Below are 20,368 nucleotides of genomic sequence, written 5' to 3'. Positions count from 1 at the left end.
TCGGACCCTGTTCAACCCTTGATAAATCTGCCCCCAGATGTAAAAATGTACATCTTTATTCCAAGGGTAAAAACAACTTCCCAGCTACCTCATTGCAAAAATGGATCTAGACAGGCATAAGTGCAGAAAACACTGAACTATTTAAAGTATTAACTCAGCCACAGTTGACCATGAAGAATACCATCAATGATTCCACTCCTGCAAAACATGACGACCAAGCGTTCATCAGTGCCAGAGCCATACTTTTTACAATGTGGCCTGTACAAGTGTAACATCTGGTGTCCCTGTTCCATAGTGAAAAATTCTGAATTCCAGGGCCTTAACAAATATTCAACAACAGCAGAGGGCCTCTACTTATAACAATTTCTTTTTTTTATAAAAATCTTGGGACTTGTGGACAAATTCGGCGGCTAAGCTGAGGGGGTAGGAGAGCACTTCTCAACACATCACCAGAAATTATATCATACGGTGTGCATGTGAAGTCACACATACATCACTTCTGCAATAAGGCATGATGTGGTCCTGTGCCTCTCTGGGTGCCGATAGCACCATGACAGTGCACCCTGCTTTGCTCATTTGTGTTGTAGTGGGTCATGGGGCGGCTGCATCGCTAGTGCAGAGAGGGCAATTGCACCAGAAGAGCCGAATTTCCATTTTAAAAACTGAACGGTCCATTTACATAGGTTTGTTGTATTCATGTCAGAAGCCAGGGCTGGAAGTCTAGGGCACATGGAGAATGGAACATTTTCAAACAAAAACCAACCTGCATTAAGGTGAGGCGCAGCATTCTGCCCGCAATCCTGACAGATGTTTGATATTCTGTGGGTACCAACCTGATGCAGGACTTTTCCCAGGGGCCTCAAATGACTCCTAAAGAGTCTACTATGCAATTCAATGGAAAGGTCACTTCTAATCTCCACCACTTGTAGCAGCAAACAATACGCCATTTGCTTCCTACAAAGCTTGAAAGAATTTTGAATGTTCATACAAAGGTTAATATCGACTAAAAATGCGCATGTATCATGTGGTATTCATAGGTTGCCATAGCAAGGAGCATGCATATTCGCCAACACTAAACCTCTGAGAATGTAAGATTAATAAGAATAAATATCTAGAAAAATAAAACAGTATTGGCATGTTTTATAACGTGCAGATAATTTTCCCGCTAAAAATTAAGTTTATACATCAAAATGCTTTCAATTAAACCTTCTAGCAAACAGTATACAAACTGCCAATAACCAGTATGCAGCATAATCAGCACAGTATGGAATCATTAAATGGGTTGTTCACCTTCAAAACATGAGTATGATTTAAAAATTACTATTCAGCTGCTGCAATCTATGAGGGCCTGTCAAAAAAGGGCCAAAAGATACTGGAATATAGCCCACAACTCCAAAGGGCACCCAAGTCAAAAATCCAAAGATATATTCCAAATCATTCTCTCAAAGTTAAAAAGTCACTCTTTATTCAACAAAAATACTAAAAAGTAGGCATACAGACCAATTGATGCTCCGCCTTACAAAGAGTGACTGAGAGAATGATTTTGAATATATCTTTGGATTTTTGACATGAGTATGATGTAGAAAGACGATCTTCTGAGACAGTTTGCAATTGGTTTTTATTTGTGGTTTTTGAGTTATTTAGCCTTTTTATTCAGCAGCTCACCAGTTTGCAATTTCAGCAATTCGGTTGCTAGGGTCCAAATTACCTTAGCAACCATACACTGACTTGAATAAGAGATTGTAATATTAACAGGAGAGGGCATGAATAGAATGATTAGTAATAAAAAATAGCAATACATTTGTAGGCTTACTGAGTATTTGTATTTTAGATGGGGTCAGTGACCCCTGTTTAAAAGTTGGAAAGAGTCAGAATGCAGCAAATAATTCAAAAACTATTAAAAAAATTAAGGGCAAAAGTTGCTTAGAATTAGTCTTTCTATAACACACAAAAAGTTCATGTAAAGGTGAACCACCCTTTAACACACTATTAAGCTTTACCACATCCATTTTATAAGGATATCATAAAAAAAATATTGCATACATACAGAGGAGTGATTAACAATTCCAGCTTTTAAAGGCATCTTAAGTGTGTACAATGATAGTTTAACTGGACTTATTTGAGTGTAAAGGAAGAACACTCAATTGTGATATACTATGGGCAATACTAACCAATATCTGAATAGAGTATGCTGCAGCATTCCGAGCTATAAGGATATCCTTGCATGCAGGAAAGTAAAATTATGAGATTCTGTTGCAGATAAAATAAATGGGACGAACAAATAATATATTTAAAAAAAATTTTAATCATCCAAGATATTCATAGTATACTGAATTTTGTTGGCAGGAGAGGCTTTTAGATTGTATGTTTTAGGGATCAGTCCCTGAATAGCTTACCCCTAACAGACATTACTATTGAAGGTCCTAGCAGCAACTACGGAAGAAGTGAAAAGCTCCGAATAGTTGATGTGGGCAGTGGTGTACAGAACATGTCAATACGTCCACCAGTATTTCTTGTTTAAAATCTATGACAAACCTTATTTGTCAAAATGTTTGTATTTCCAAAACCCTAACAGAGGGGTCATTGTAAACCCATGCAATGCTAGATATTTTATTGTTACAAATGCACTTTTGGGCAGCTGGGAGCCAGATGACATGTATGGACAGTAAAAATATGGCTGCTCACTTCAAAAAGACAGTTGTACTATTCCAATAGCTGGAGTCTGTGATGCAGCACAAGCCAACTACATAAAAATGTAAAACTAAAGAGCATGGGATCAGACAAATAAAATATGTATTGTCAAACCCCTATTTTAATATCAGGCCAGGTCTGTATTAGATTGCGTAGATGATGCCCATCTCCAAGTTCAGTCCTTATTATAAGGAAAAGAGAAGTTTTACAGTCTGTAATTGTGACAGTGTACATATTATTTCTGCTAATCACATTTTTGAAGCTGCTTATTTATTCCTAGCCCTTTCTCTTCGGCCTTAGGACCTGTAGAGTATGTTGCTTTATGTGACATATTATTGCCCAAGTTATACAAAGTAGGCAGCTAGGGCTGCCATTTTATCCTTGGGTTTTTTGGGGTTTGGCCTTCTGCCCCTGCCTCTTCCTCTACCTTGCCTTCTTCCCTGCCCACCCTTGTGCATGGGGTGTTTCATTGTGGCATGTTTTAGCTCTACTAGGTCCTGAAATACAGAGTCACAGAACACACAGCCAGTGTGTTGTGTTTGATCTGCAGGTAGTGGACTCTTTGCCTTGTTGAAGTCGACATGAACCAGTGCAGCGTCGCATGCTTCACAAGTCTCTGCAGACACCCGCACACGATGTGCGTTCTCAAAGAAATGCACGATGACATTGCATTTATTACAGGCCATCTTCCATTTTGGACCAGAGGTGGAGTCAAGGACCATTACGCCACTTTCACACTCAACACACTGAGCAATTCCCAGCATGCTCAGTGAGTGCTGGCAGGTAGGATGTGTGCACTCATTGCAGCCCATCCCTGTAGAAAGCAAAACAACACAGGTTACGGTTTATATGCAAATACACCAAGCAAGTCATACTGAAAATAGTCATTAAAGCAACAAGAATGGCCAGCAAACAGTAATTACTTCAGAACAGGAGGTTAGCAGAGCTGACCTATGCTGCTGTTTCCACTAGCAAACATATGAACAATGTTATGAAAACCAAATGGCAAAACCATTAACAATAAACATACCATTTTGGATGAAAGATAAAAGAATGGAATGTGTAACAGACAAAGAATAACGCAGTCTGAATAAACAGGGACAAAAAAATTAAAAAGGAAATACTAGATAAGGAAGAGGAAATGTCCAGAGACAATGACGATAGCTAACAGACAATGGGACAGGAAAAAAAAAAAAAGAGAAGGCCGATACAGCTAGGGTAGTAAAATAAGCACCTTTCTTCATGTCCCTGAAAGGGGTATGATTGTAGCAGTATGGACACAGAGGGTAGCTTTTCCCTCGGGACCCTGATGACCACAAAACCAATTCAAAATCATCTAGTGGGCAGCGCAGTTCTTTGTACAGTTTGATTGTGCCATTCTGAGGAAGACTGTAAGTATCATCACAGTGAGAGCAGTGGAGGCGGCTAGGCTTGGCCTGTGAGCAGAAAACATGAGAAGAGAATGGAGAAACAAAAAGATAAAATGTGTTGTTTGATTTTTATTAAAAACAAACATACTGATTATCTTGATCGTATAACCTTGTTCTTCACTTTATCACTCTACTATTTACTACAATCATTTTTGCAAATTCATAAAAAGCCACAAACGACTAATATCGAATGAGATACAGCCTCTGCTTCTCTTTGTCGACAAATGCCTAATTGACTGCCTACAGCCTGGTCACCTACTTTCTCTATCTATATTGGATAGTTCTAATTCGGCACAAATACGAATATAAAGTTAATACATGTGTTGCTGATATCTGTCTATTCAAATGAAGGGACTAGGGAAGGTTCAGAAGGTTGATCATGTAAACTGTTTATCTGCCTAAGTCTGTATCATGTATTAAATAGTGTGCTTAAAGGCCAGCATATTACAGGATATAGCCAGGGAGGAGTAATGATGGATCGTTGCCTTTTCTGAAAAAAAAACCGCAAGCGGAGTTTTAAGTTGTTATTTCTTAATCAAGACTTAGCGATTTAAAAGTTCAATGTGTCTGTGTTTTTTTTTCCGTTCCATACTAACGAATTTAAAAAAAATGTTACTGATCCTTTACAGTAAACTTATATGGGGGAATGTAATATTGGTTGCCAACGCAAAAATCGTTCGCAATTCGGTCTGTGGAGTTGGCACATAAATCCTTCAATTTAGAACATGAACTCAATTTATGGTAACTCCAACTCCTCCGTTTGGTGTTACCGATCCTTTAATATACTTTCCATGTTGATTGAAAGTAGTTAAGTACACAACATACAAGGCATTTTATTACTGCCAAAGCTAAAACTTGTTAATGAAAAAGTTGTTACATTTTCTCCAAAAGTATATGCTACCTTCAAGCAGGTGTTAAAGGTTGCAATGTACAATAAAAGCCTAACAAAGAATATAACATTGCATCAAGCTAATTTTTATTCAGAAAAATCTTCTCTTTGTGAATGTAATTACATGTACCCATTAATGTTATAGCATGGTCAGTTCTAAGCAACTTTTCAATTGGTTTAGATTATTTATTTTTTATAGTTTTTGTTTTTTATTATTTGCCTTCCTCTTTTGACTCTTTCCAGCTTTCAAATGGGGGCCACAGACCTCAAATGCTCTGTAAGGCTACAGATTTATTGCTATTGCTACTTTTTATTACTGATCTTTCTATTCAACCCCCTCCTATTCATATAACAGTCTCTTATTCAAATCAGTGCATGGTTGCTGGGGTATTTTGGACCCTATGCCTATGATTAAGGGAGTGATTCCCGAAACGCGTAGGGCGTTGGATCCTTGCATGAGCTTGGAATAAAAGTACAGTGGTGTGAAAAACTATTTGTCCCCTTCCTGATTTCTTATTCTTTAGCATGTTTGTCACACAAAATGTTTCTGATCATCAAACACATTTAACTATTAGTCAAAGATAACACAAGTAAACACAAAATGCAGTTTTTAAATGAGGGTTTTTATTATTTAGGGAGAAAAGAAATCCAAACCTGTGTGAAAAAGTAATTGCCCCCTGAACCTAATAACTGGTTGGGCCATTGCAATAACTGCAATCAAGCGTTTGCGATAACTTGCAACGAGTCTTTTACAGCGCTCTGGAGGAATTTTGGCCCACTCATCTTTGCAGAATTGTTGTAATTCAGCTTTATTTGAGGGTTTTCTAGCATGAACCGCCTTTTTAAGGTCATGCCACAACATCTCAATAGGATTCAGGTCAGGACTTTGACTAGGCCACTCCAAAGTCTTCATTTTGTTTTTCTTCAGCCATTCAGAGGTGGATTTGCTGGTGTGTTTTGGTCATTGTCCTGCTGCAGCACCCAAGATCGCTTCAGCTTGAGTTGACGAACAGATGGCCGGACATTCTCCTTCAGGATTTTTTGGTAGACAGTAGAATTCATGGTTCCATCTATCACAGCAAGTCTTCCAGGTCCTGAAGCAGCAAAACAACCCCAGACCATCACACTACCACCACCATATTTTACTGTTGGTATGATGTTCTTTTTCTGAAATGCTGTGTTACTTTTACGCCAGATGTAACGGGATGCGCACCTTCCAAAAAGTTCAACTTTTGTCTCGTCGGTCCACAAGGTATTTTCTCAAAAGTCTTGGCAATCATTGAGATGTTTTTTAGCAAAATTGAGACGAGCCTTAATGTTCTTTTTGCTAAAAAAAAGTTGTTTGCGCCTTGGAAATCTGCCATGCAGGCCGTTTTTGCCCAGTCTCTTTCTTATGGTGGAGTCGTGAACACTGACCTTAATTGAGGCAAGTGAGGCAGTTCTTTAGATGTTGTCCTGGGGTCTTTTGTGGCCTCTCGGATGAGTTGTCTCTGCGCTCTTGGGGTAATTTTGGTCGGCCGGCCACTCCTGGGAAGGTTCACCACTGTTCCATGTTTTTGCCATTTGTGGATAATGGCTCTCACTGTGGTTCGCTGGAGTCCCAAAGCTTTAGAAATGGCTTTATAACCTTTGAAATTGAACGCAGGTGTGATAAACCACAGTTAAGTTATTTTTTAACAAGGGGGGCAATCACTTTTTCACACAGGCCCATGTAGATTTGGAGTTTTTTTTCTCCCTTAATAACGTAAACCTTCATTTAAAAACTGCATTTTGTGTTCAATTATGTTATCTTTGACTAATAGTTAACGTTTTTTGATGAGCAGAAACATTTAAGTGTGACAAACATGCAAAAGAATAAGAAATCAGGAAGGGGGCAAATAGTTTTTCACACCACTGTATATTCCATTTACCGGAGTGCCGTCCTTCTTTCTTGGTATTTTGGACCCTAGCAACCAGTTGGCTGAAATTGCAAACTGGAGAGCTTCTGAATAAAAAGCTAAATAACTCAAAAACCACAAATAGTAAAAAATGAAAAGAAATTGCAAATTGTCTCAGAATATCACTCTCTACATCATACTAAAAGTTGACACAAATGTGAACAACCCCTTTATAGTCTTACGGGCTGTAGGGTTTGTTTATGCAAAGGCCTCTCAGTAGACTGCTGATTTAACTATGCTAGTACCAATCAAGAAGTGTCTAGTGCAAGAAAAGTTTGCTAATAGAACAATATGCAAAAAGTATGTTCTGGAGGGCATTTTTGGGTGCAAAATTGCCCCACCTACACTTCCACACAGATCCCATTGAAGTCAAAAAGAGCTGCAGTATCATGGGGTGTTTCCAGCAGAGAAGTGCTATCATGTGACATTGCACACAGAGTAATGGAAGCACATACATTTCCTGAAAATGGTACAGGAATTATTTGATAAGTAGCAGTTCTAAGGGTGATTAATGCATTATTACACAAACACCTGTTCAAGGATAGTTTATGTTTACTTTATTATGATCATATGCAAACCCCATGTGCCATACCTGAATATACTTCATAAATCGATGACATTTTCCACAGCGGGACAATGGTTTGCCAGTTGCAGCCAGAGGTGAGAATGACACTTCCATCAACTCATCCATACCTATGTAAGGGTTACACAGCAAACTTCACACAATGACTATCTTTGTCTGTCAAAAAGGGTTTTTTTAACCCTGTATATTACCTTTTTTATATTTCAAAACAAACTCAAAATGTATTTGTATATGCGATATTACTTAATATTTTGTTTTGCCCCTTTCATCTGCTACTACACCACCACAAATGTCCTACAAAGGCACAGTCAGAACATAGATCTCAATCTACCTCATCTTTTTTATGGCAATACTGGAAATCTAAGGTAAAAAAAAGTTGTTTTTTCATAACGTAAAACAATGTCACAATGAAAAGCTCATTTTCAGTTTCAGTACTTTAAAATAAATATCACAAATAAATGTGTATTTTATAAAAGGTAAAATGTTTCATGAAAAGTTACATTCAAAGAGGATGAACATGAAAATGGGCCAAAAGGATGGCTTCAAATGTGGGAAACCCCAAAAAAACCCTGTAAAATCAAGGAACTGTAAAATGGGGGGTTGACTGTAAAATGCATATGCTTGTAACATTAGCATCAGTACACTGCCAATAACGCAACAACTTCGGAAAACTGGTCTGCTTCATTTATATGAACTTGTGCTTCTATACTCTATGGAGATTCTTAAAAAGTACTGCTCACCTGCTATGGAATCCACAAAGTAGTGGAATTTCCTCTTAAAGATATCCAAGGTGTGATCGAGCACTTGCTGGAAATTTGCTTTCCCCTGAGCAATCAAGTTGAGCTGCTTCTCCACTGCACTGCGGATAGTTGGAAGCACCAGTTCTGCATCTGAAATCCACAATAAAGTGAACATTATTATTAAGGCAAGATTTGCATCATACAGGCCTGGACTGGTAATCTATGGTTTCTGGCAAATGTCAGAGGGGCTGCTGTAAGATGCCATAGACACTCACTATTTATTGGGCTGGTAGGGGGCTGTTTGGGCCTGAAATGTCAGGGCTTATCTTGATTTTCAGTACAGACATAGCCATCATGCCAAAATTTTGTTCATGCACCAGAATAGCCAGTCTACACAATTATAGACTGAGGGGGTAGGTTAGATGTGCAGTGACATCTAGGAAGTGCAGAATGGAAAGTGAAAGTAATTGCCTATCTTAGATGCTTTAATTGATGTGAGATACAAGGATAGTTGGGTAAACCTTCATTCACCATGACAGAACTCTAAGGAAATAAATGGTTCTCTTTTCTTGTGCAACAAAAGATTTTAGATGAAAGGACATCACAGGTTAAAAAAATTCTTCTATGGACACAAAAAATATGATGGACAGTAGGAAAAGGTATACCCTATTTGTAACACTCCCACCATCTCCAATGTCATGCAAAAATAATTTAAGAAAAAAAACCCAATTGGTCTCCTTCCAATTTACACTTCTTTAGAATACAAGTGCAATACCAGCTTCAACCAGCAGGTGACTACTGAACTGTTCCCTTTTCTACAAAGGCCAGTTCTTAAAACTAGGGATGCACCGAATCCACTATTTTGGATTCGGCCGAACCCCCGAATCCTTCTCGAAAGATTCGGCCGAATACCGAACCCTAATTTGCATATGCTAATTAGGGGTGGGAAGGGGAAAAAAAATTATTTCCTTGTTTTTTGACAAAAAGTCACGCAATTTCCTTCTCCACCCCTAATTTGCATATGCAAATTCGGATTCGGTTCGGCTGGACAGAAGGATTCGGCCGAATCCGAATCCTGCTGAAAATGGCCGAATCCCGAACCGAATCCTGGATTCGGTGCATCCCTACTTAAAACTAATTTCAATGGATCTACAAATAGAGGTTATTTGCTTTAAAGGATGTGCTGTAAATCGTTTGCATGAAATATGTGCAATGAAGGCTGTTTTAGGGGAGTATCTTAAAACATAACTGCTCAGTGGCTACATTCTGCAATCAAAGTCTATGCTTAGTTATAGGTACAAGGCCATCACACATCAGCCCGATGGTAGCTGTCTAGACAAGCATTACAGCATGCTATATTGTTTAACAACAGCCCACAAAGGCCAGGCCTGGGATATGGATTCACTTTAGTGCAAAAGGAAGTTGTAGCTTTAAACAACAGGAAATCCCTAACCAGTCAATAGTGGGGTAGATCAGATTGTAAAGCCTAGTAAGAGCTAATAGAAGGAGAACGTTGGTCCAAGAACTGCATACACCATATTCCTGAGTGCTGTTAGTATGTTGTGATCTGCTTCTGTGAGACTAAATTACAGTATAGGTGTTGCCATGTAGAGGTGTGACGTTTGGCTAATATTTAGCCATATAATAAGAACCAAAACCTAACTCGGATGCCCAAAAAACCCAAAAGAAATGTGAGCTCAAACCTCCTCCTAATGGATTTATTTAAATTTTTGACCACATAACTAATTTACTCTAAGGAGATAAGGAGAATGTAGGTACCAAGGGACTGACTCAACCAAGACTTCTGTCTTGAACTGGCTGCCTGTAATAAAGAATGTACAATTATACATCCTTTCTGGTGTTGGCAACAGTAAAGATTGCAGCTTAATATTTCCAAACACAACACCTGGTAAAAAAAAAAAAAAAAAAAGCTCAACAAATGGCAAAATAACTATGCTGCCAATTTACTTATTTTGGTACTGACCCAAAATAGCAATACAAATGCTATAATGCTAGCAAAAAACACTCAAACAAATGGATAACCCTGCCAACAGAATGGTAAGAAAGAAAGACAAAGTTCTTCAACTCTAAAGTTATCAAGGGGGCTGGTAGGAATCTTAGGGTAATATTTTTAGAGGAAGGGAAGGATAAGAAAGTCATTGTACTTACCCTCTTCCTGCCACCATACCACACTGGCTTTATTATCCACCTGTAAAGAGAATACAGGGGTCAGTGCCAGATGCAGTAGGGGCTAGGCATACTAGAGAGTTGACCAAACACCAAGATCTGCAGTCAAAGTGCATTACAGAAGCCAATGATAGTGCAGACCTACATTACGTTGAATAATATTTCTGACAAGTCTATTATCTGGTAGGTGAACACTTAAAAAATAGGTCAGCTCAGAAATCAGTGTAAAAATAAAACCACTTTGCTCATATATTTTTCTTTCTTGGTGAGAGAAGGCTTACCCATAATCCTTGTGTTGGAAAAGAATACTAGCTGAAAAGGTCTTAAAATGGAATGCAGTGAGAGAAGTTTATTCTTAAAAACTGAAATGAAGGGTTAAAATAACAATATACATTGATGGAGCTAGAGGACAGTTCAGGGAGAGGTGTTCAAGCTATGTAATTTGACTCCCTAGAATACACCACAGAGGGAATTATGATGCTACCATAAATATTTTATTTGGAAGTATGTTATTGAATGTTGGCCTGTCAAGAGATAGCTACCACTCACCTATCTTATAATATCCATGCACCAATACAATGCCCAGGCTAGTGGGCTTCAGTCTGCGCCCACTTTCCACTGTCACATAGTTGCGCTGGCAGACATTATTAATGTGCACTGGAATGCTGGCATCAGTTCCTATGGAGTAAAAGCTTGTGTTACCAAATTAGTCACTGTACCAAAACAAATTTTATACCAAGCAGTAACAAGTGTCTGACTAGTTAATGCCAATTTGCATCAGAGAGGAACAATTCAGAGGATTGCCAGCAACACATAGAGAAGATAATGTTCAGCTTCGATAAATAAATCAATTTGTTTAAAAAAAAAAAAAAAAAAAGTTTCTTGCTGCTCAGTTAAAAAGAACACACATTTCAAAAGAAAGAATAAATATACATGAACTGTACTGTAACTTGGTTCTTCATATGAAAAACATATACTGTATGTTGGCACTGAATGATTTCCTATTTCTAATGATTTCCTGCTGCTGAAAAGATTACAGTCAGGGTTCAAGTGATATTGCGACCGCTTGTGTACAAAAAAAAGAAACCATAGAGAGACTTTATCTACTTACATGACTGTAAAATACATCTAGCTGTTAAGTGTTTGCCAGTACTAACTTATTTTTTATAGTTTGTTCTTCCTTACATATGTTGTCTGGCAAAATGTGGTGCAACAAGATGAGAGGCAAGCAGGGAAAGGGATACTGCTGTCAAAATAAAAAACAACAAATCGATTCCTTCCACAAATTGTGAAAACAATATGTCAGCTAATATAAAGCGGTGTATTTTGGGTAAATAAAAGTGTTTTGCCATGTTTTGAATGTAGGGTTTTTATGGGAAATCATCTGCACGTCTCTTTACTTCTCATGCCTTGCTTAATGCAGGAATACAAGGATTGGTTCTCTCTTTAATCCAATACCGATATTTAAATTTAAAGTACTACTGGAGACATGTTAAAGGCCGACTGAACAAACAAAATCACCAAACGTAACACTTGAATATTAAAACAATGATTAAAGCCTGAGTAAAAAAAAAAAATGTTTAGAATTATAATTCAAATGAACTTCCAATATCCTTGTACACTGAGCACTGTTAATATTTTATATACTTCAAATGTAAAACCTATAAACTGTACATATATGAATACAATAAAGTGTCGAATTCTAAAAGTTAATTCAAATGTTAACTGCCCCTTTAATACACATGTTTGCATTTCTCCATTGTCTTTTCTGATACACTGAAAGTTCAGCAGCATCTGCCTTCCCTCACCTACCGATGCCATGCTTTTCCATTAAAGTGATGAGCTCAGCTTCAGTCAAGTAATCTGGAGGGCACGTCTGCTTTTCCACCAGCTTCATCTCATCCACACTGAACTTGTCCCCTCTTTGACACGACTCAAAACTCTCTTCCTTTGGAATACCTTGCCAGGGCATAATTTCTGTGAATCCTAAAAGAGAACAAAAGAGAGACATGAGGCACTCTCTCTCAGGAATACTCCACCACATATTTACCTTTTATAATTCTTTTCTCTCCTGGGACTACCTGGCAGACTATTATGCATACAGCTGCTTGGTAGGCTGCTATTTTTTTTTACTTTGCTTTCCTAAGTGCAATATCTTGCCTGCTACATACCACAAATGTAGTTTCTGAGAGATTCCTCCCATTTGCTCTCCACTGGACTAAATTTCTCTCACTTGGCATACATAATCTTCAGTACAGGACAACACATAGCAAAAATGTCTCAATTCAAAAATTGTTGTAAGGCAGACGAAGGGCAAGAAACACCCAATGAAAAGTATATAATTAATTTTGCTTCCACTAATGTAGTCTTCTTAGATCTCTAAGTTTAGCTGGAGATACACATGCTGATGCACGCTGATAACTTGGCCATAATTGACCAATAATTGATCAGGGATCGGTCATCTGAAAAAGAAATCCAACTGGTAGAGGACACAGCTGGGCCCAGAAGAGGTCTTTGTCTAAAAGAGTCAGGATGCACCCCCTTTGTAATCTAACTATTGGCAACAAGTCAAAGAGGTGGATCAGAAAGATATGGCCGACCACTTTGAAAACATCTGCTCATATGATGATCTCTTCGAATAAGCAGCCTTGTTTTTGTAACCTGTCTTCTATGTGTATATTGTTTACTCAGACTTTCCTTCTAAACTTGCCATTTATTTTTGAACCCCTAAATGTCTGTCCATAGAAGTTAATGATAGTAGTCAGGAATATTCCAGTAACAAGACAAAGCTAAGATTCCCTTGTGCTTTAGTCCATTCCGCACACCTGGTAGGGAATAGGCTCGTTTATAAAAAAAATAATTCAGTGTATAAATCACCTGAAATAACAAATACAGTGTGTCATCAGCAGTGTAGGACTCAAATGTTTACTGGGACCTCTTACCTGGTGAGATCACCTCTTTGCAAGTGGTGGTAAACATCTCAGGGCCCACGCTGAAAGCAATACTGGTCTGGAGGTATTTACAGTCATGACTGATGGTTGCAATGAAGTGCCGAGTGATGTACTCATACAGTCTCCAAGCATCACCGCCTGGGGTGTCAAAGCAAAGGTTACTGGTTGCACAGTCAGTAAGACTTACAAAATACATTTTTTACTATACGGTTAAACAAGTACAGGGGTATACAAAATCGTTAAATATAGTAAAAACTATGATCAGAAATTTTTGACTTTAAAAACTATTGAAACAATTTGAATATACATGTTAAAATAATTGCTTTGTTTATTCTATTTCCTAACAGTACAAATAACTGCAATTGTATTTGCTATTTTGATAAGAGTGTGAGAAAAAAAGATGAAATAGCTGCTCTCACAGCAGGACATCAAAACATTTTAAGTACGTTGAATGATAAATAAATAAATAACTGAATGAAGTTACAAAAATGTGGGGGGAAAAAAACGTCGGCGGATCCTTAGTAGAAAACTAAATTCTTCAGGAATTAAATTAGCTCTGTTCTGAAATGCAAAATATGATCATGACATCTTGCTTTTAGGCTTAACCAATCCTACTGTAAAGCACAGTGATGTGCTCGAAGCCTTCAGTGGAAAACTGGATCAAGCTCAACCAGTTAAAACCAGCGCCCACACTGGAATTATTGGTTTTGCAAAAGCGTGAACATTTTTAGACAGATGTTCTCAATGTTCCAAAATACTCTTTTACCTAGAAGCATCACATACTTTATATTTAAGGGCAAATCATCCCCAAAATAAAAAATTGCCTTACAAAAGAAAACATACTTCTAAGCAACTTTGCAGTATTTATTCATTACATATTTTCTATGGTTTTTGAGTTATTTGTATATGTATTGCCATTGAAAGCAGAGTCTGTCCATTTCTATTCTCTGTCCTGATGGCTCAGACTGTTGATACAATGTAAGACAAGGCAGCTGATTAACAGACCTGTCTTTACTGGGGAACGAAGACTTTTTAAACAATGTTGCAAAAGTAACAAATAGGAGTTAAAGGGGACCCGTCACCCAAACAAAATTTTTCCAAATCCTATTTTATCATGTTAGTCAAGCAAAAGGAACTTTAATTACACTGTATAAATTATTTGAATATTGTTTCCATCAGTCTGGGAACTCATAATTATATTAACCAGGAAGGAGCCATTTTGTGGACACTGTTATTAAGGCAAGTCTTGTATCATCTCAGAATCTTGTTTATGCACTAGGGGACAGGGACCCAATGTCCATCCCTATGCCCTGGTTACACAATTAAATCGTTAAGAGAGCTGGGGGAATGTGGAGAGAGCAGTGACATCTAGGAAGTGCTGAATGGAAAGTGAAAGTAATTGTTTTCCCCGCCTCTATGCCTAGGCATAGAGGCGGGGTAGGCAATATTTGATTGACAGCTGATACTTTTAAATGAGTTTACAACAGCTATGAATGCTTTAATAAAAAAAAGAACTTGGCTTTCATATTTAATTTAAAAAGGACTTTTATTATACAGATTTTTATGTCTGGGTGACGGGTCCACTTTAAGCAAATGCTTTCAATAGCAATTGTGTCTTTACAAGTAATTTTAAAAGCACTGAAACATTTTAATAAACGTATATCGGAACAATGTCTTATTTTATAAGGCAAATTTTTATTTAAGGGTCAGGTTTAGGAACATAAGAGTAATAATTACTTACAAAATTATCAATGTGACCTATATGTAACTTAATGTATTTTGAAAAGAACATTTTTAGTCAGTATCACTTTAAGGGCTTTTAATATAATGGAATTTTGAGGATAATTTTGAATAAGTAGTACCTATTCACAAGGGTTCCCACAACTACAAATATACAAATCATTTTGCTATTACTTTGAAACATTCCAGTATAGAAAAGTACAGTTCCAATCCTTTCTCCTTTGCATTGGAGAACAATGATTCAGACAGGAGTTAGAGCACTTTGGCTCTGCTGTGCAGCAACGATTACTGTACTACTACTACAGGTATGGGACCTCTTATCCAAAATGCTTGGGACCTGGGGTTTTCCAGATAATGGATCTTTCCATAATTTGGATCTTCCTGCCATAAGTCGATGGTTTTGCTTCCAATAAGGATTAATTATATCTTAGTTGGGATAAAGTACAAGGTATAATTTTATTATAACATAGAAAAAGAAAATAATATTTAAAAATGTGAATTATTTGGATAAAATGGAGTCTATGGGAGACAGCCTTTCCGTAATTTGGAGCTTTCTGGATAATGGGTTTCCAATAACAGATCCCATACCTTACTTGAGTTCAGGTTGAACACTGACTTCTTAACTATTATTTTTGCTAGGTAAAGAAAGGGAACTATCATAATACACAAATTTGAATGGGTCATGAAACATATTTTCAATTTATTTTATTCACAAATGTTGAGTGCATAAAGTTATGTTTAGTTTGCTTACTATTCTCACATTGAATAAGCATTTTTAAATGTATAGCTTTTAAGTTTCAAGGATAATGCTGCTTACAGACTGATCGAAAAAGAAGAAGGGAGATAGTAAGCAAAACTTTAGGATAGAAACAAGACACACCTCACTGTGGTTAAAGGTAAATAAAGAGCAAATGTATCATGGTTGAGTATACAAAGGGTTTAGTGATAAATTAGAAATCTTACTAAATGATATGCTTAGATGATGTTAATCAATTTATGTGATTTTCTTTACCAAGTTCTGATTCTGTAGCTGAACGCATTGGTGTAATTGGTGGATGGTCTCCAGCATCAGCTCCTTTTCTTGGGCGATTAATACCCTCAGCAAGCAAAGTTTTAACCTGAAACACACCAGTACAGTGAAGGTTAAACTTGAACATTCTAGGGTAGTGGAGCATGTAGACATTATAAGGCCTCACAATACAATACTTTTATCCCCCCACATTATCAAAACCAAATAAAATCTTACTTTGCACATATACATTAACAGTGACTGAAGTATTTATTTGCTACTACAGTAATGAACAGGAAAAAAAAATTTAGATAGCTTTGTAGCCCTGTCAAACAGGTGAGTATCAAACTGTTTTTATAGCTCATATTATAAATAAATATGTATATTGGTAAGTTCTTTTCCCAAGGTAATTAGGTGATTGCTCAGAGGACACAATAAATTGTTAGTGGGGAACACAGAAACAAGTGCCGAGTTGGAGAGATTTACTTTGGCTGTCAACATAAAATCTAAAAGGGGCATAGAGCACAATATGCAGAGTGGTATCTCACTGGAGATGTTGCCTAAATATTCTTTTTAATCATGAGCTGCTGGAACAGCTACTGTAGTTGAGTTCTGCGGACGTGAAAGCCTATTAGCAGTTTTCTACAAATTTAAAATGGCTAAAGAAATTACACTGTAAACATGCTCATTTGTTTTGATACCGTTTAATGTACTTTAACCATAAATATGAAGCATTGAGATTACACAGTGACAAAATATTTTGTTCTCATTTTGTGTGTATTTTCTTAATTACACCACTATCCCAAGCACGAGTTCACAATACTCAGAGGCAAACAGGTGACTTCATAAAGTATTTTAGAAATATCTTTAAATGAAATATTCCGAAATAATTTACCGTATCAGCCCAGAAAGGGTTGTTAGCCTGCTGCTTCAGTGTTCCTTTCAAGTCGAAGTTTTCAGGATAGTGGGTGGTTTCTGTTCGAGGATAGCTGATGTAGCCTTGGGTATATAGACGCTCTGCAATTTGCATAGTGTGTTGAGGACCCATTCCTGGCAACAAATTAAAAAAAATCCTTCAGAAACAATGGAAGCATCAAGTAGAATCAAATATGTGTCAAAGAACAGGAGCAAAAGGAAATATTATTTTGAGGGAAAATCCAAATTTAATCAACCCATGAAACATGGGTCTATATGTAAATAGTTTGTTTATTCAGATTTGAGTATTCAAGTTCATTAAGCAAAAACCTGCTAACTGACAATAAATTTAAAATCTCACATTCAGGTGCCCGAGGCTAATGGCACTCTGTAGGAGCTATTTTTGTTCAAAATTGTTCAAAAGGTGAAACTATTTTGCACAACAAAAGTAGATATGTACCTTCTATAAAACATACATTCAAATGTCAGTGATTTAAATGTTATTTGTAAATGTAATTGCTGCTAAAAATAGTATCTGTCTGTCATATTCTGTTCTCTGCACATTATCTGATAATGCAGAACTCTTCCAACCAATGTGCTGCTTCCCATAATATCAAGACATGTGAGTAAATCGGGAATCTTGCCTAAAGGATGGCTGACTTGCAACATTGCTTCAACAATCTGGACAACCCATGGAACAGGTACAATTTTCAATAGAAATAACATACTTCAAAAAATGTCAGTAAATGCTTATAAAAGGAATAGTTCAGTGTAAAAATAAAAACTGGGTAAATAGATAGGCTGTGCAAAATAAAAAATGTTTCTAATATAGTTAGGCAAAAATGTAATGTAAAAAGGCTGGAGTGACCGGATGTCTAACATAATAGCCAGAACACTGCTTTTCAGCTCTCCAATGAGTTAGTCAGCAACTTAAATGGGGACCACATGGGACTAGGATTGCCACCTTTTCTGAAAAAAAATACCGGCCTTACTATATTCTTGCCATTTTTTCCTATTAAAGGAGAAGGAAAGGTTAAAACTAAGTAAGCCTTATCAGAAAGGTCCATCTAAATATACCAGTAAACCCCCCAAGTAATGTTGCTCTGAGTCCCCTGTCAAAAGAAATACTGCATTTCTTTCCTTCTATTGTGTACACATGGGCTTCTGTATCAGACTTCCTGCCTTCAGCTTAAACCTCATTGCCCTGGGCAAGAGCATGCTCAATTTGCTCCTCTCCCCCCACCCCTCCCTTCTCTACTGTAATCTGAGCCCAGAGCAGGGAGAGACTCAGGCAGGAAGTGATGTCACACCATGCTAATACTGCAGCTCCTATTCTAAACAAACAGAGTTTCTAGAGCTTTTTACTCAGGTATGTTAAAACATTCTACAGAATAAATATAGCATTCTAGCTTGCACTATTGCAGCTAATCTATTGGCAATAAAATGCCTCCGTAGCTTTCCTTCTCCTTTAATAACATTAGCATCAAGCATAATTTTTACCGGCTAGGCCGGTAAAATACTAGTCAGGTGGCAACCCTACATGAGACATAACTGTTCAGTGAGTTTGCAATTGATCCTCAACATTCAGCTCAGATTCAAAAGCAACAGTTATGGCCCATGTGCCCTCCCCTCAAGTCAGTGATTGGTTACTGCTTGGTCACCAGGGTAACCAGTCAGCACCAAGAGAGCTGAAAAGCAGGAAGTAGTGTTCTGTTATGTTAGACATCCAGTCACTCCAGCCTTTACATTACATTTTTGCCAAACTAACTATATTAGAAACATTTTTTATTTTGCACAGCCTATCCATTTACCCAGTTTTTATTTTTATACTCAACAATTCCTTTAAAAGTTGTTAAAGGTCAAGTCTTCCCCAAAATAAAAATATGTAATAAAAGAAAACATAATTCTAAGCAACTTTGCGATATACATTCATTACAAATTTTCTATGGTTTTTAAGTTATTTGTATATGTATTGCTATTAAAAGCAGTGTTTGTTTGTTTGTCTGTCCCTTTCTATTCTCTGCCCTTATTGCTCAGACTGTTGGTAAAATGGAAGACAAGGCAGCTGATCAACAGACCTGTCTTTGCTGGGGAACTAAGACTTTTGCAACTTTCAATGTCAATTGTTTTCACAAATAACTTTAAAATCACTGAAAATATGTAATAACCGTATATTGGAAAGTTGCTTTGAATTAGGTTTTCTTATTAGGCATTTTTTTATTTTGGGGGTTGACTTACTCTTAAAGGATTCGTTTTTCTTTCATTATGCACATTTATTATTTGGTTGGAGTTCCCCTTTAATTATGACAAAGGAATATTTTATTAATATGTTCCAATTAATCATAAATAAACTAGGAAATGCATAATTTGGTCTGAAACTTACCCAGTGCAGAACTAGCCACACGCAGCATTTCCACAGTGTTTAATGCTTGCGGCCTCTGTTTGGCCTTTTCCTTCTTGCTTACAGACTCTACCTAAACACAGTAGGCAAAATTACTACAACATATTACTTAATAAGAGCAACAACAGACAGCACACATTTGCAAGCTCTGAATTGCTCTGGCCCTTGCATTATGTGCTTGGCCATCAGTGTTGTCCATGCCAACTCGAGTTCTAGGGTCTGGGCTGCTTCCTCATAAACAGCTGCATTTCATCTGTAGGGACCCTTCTGGAGAGTCATGCCAAGTAATTTAAATAAGCCAATGCCACCTGGCTACATAAATAACAAAGGGTAAAACATAACATTCAAGGGCCTTTTGTGGGAATATTAATCCTGAAAGAATTCTATGCTTACCGTAAATCCATCATAATTCCTTCTTACAGAACTCTACTCTAGGACTATAGTAGTTATGGTAACACCAGTCACCTTAACAGTGAGCCAGTATATTACACATGCACAAGTCAGGTCTACATATGCACCAGATAAACAATGATTATGGGAAGTACAAGAATCATTAGATGGAAGCTTATTTTATATATAGATGGAAGCTTATTTTAAGGTAAGGGTCTCGTTTTGTCTACGGTCTAAAGGTGGCCATAGACACAGATCCTATCATACGAATCGAGAATTCGTACGATTTTCGGATCGTGTGTGGCGTGCCGACATCTTTCGTCCGGCGGAGATCGGTCGTTTGGTCGATCGGTCAGGTTTGATTTTGACCCGACCGATCCCGCCAGAGCCCACGGCACATCGTAATCTGATCGTTCGGCCATACAGCCGAACTATCAGATTACCCCCGATATAGCCATGTTTGTTAATGGCATATCGGGGAAAGATCCGCTCCTTTGGCGATGTG

The 20,368-nt window shown here is 37.4% G+C and overlaps 1 protein-coding gene across 3 annotated transcripts in view; it reads right to left on the bottom strand.

Annotated features, from left to right (window-relative positions):
- Positions 1-2,287: 2,287 nt before the first annotated feature.
- The window catches only part of top3b.L (DNA topoisomerase III beta L homeolog), a 29,222-nt gene continuing 11,141 nt past the window's right edge, over positions 2,288-20,368 (bottom strand). For all 3 annotated transcript variants that reach the window (XM_041573287.1, XM_041573313.1, NM_001089085.1), the window contains 10 exon segments: positions 19,456-19,546; positions 17,053-17,207; positions 16,161-16,266; positions 13,400-13,546; positions 12,270-12,443; positions 11,007-11,135; positions 8,271-8,420; positions 7,540-7,640; positions 3,926-4,127; positions 2,288-3,505 (listed from right to left, as the gene is read on the bottom strand). In XM_041573287.1, the coding sequence (XP_041429221.1) occupies positions 3,036-3,505; positions 3,926-4,127; positions 7,540-7,640; positions 8,271-8,420; positions 11,007-11,135; positions 12,270-12,443; positions 13,400-13,546; positions 16,161-16,266; positions 17,053-17,207; positions 19,456-19,546 (1,725 nt within the window). In that variant the 3' untranslated portion in view covers positions 2,288-3,035.

This window comes from Xenopus laevis, chromosome 1L (genome assembly GCF_017654675.1).
Source record: "Xenopus laevis strain J_2021 chromosome 1L, Xenopus_laevis_v10.1, whole genome shotgun sequence".
Taxonomy (NCBI): domain Eukaryota; kingdom Metazoa; phylum Chordata; class Amphibia; order Anura; family Pipidae; genus Xenopus; species Xenopus laevis.
Note: the sequence above shows the minus strand (reverse complement) of the source record. Positions and strands in the feature narration are given on the sequence as shown.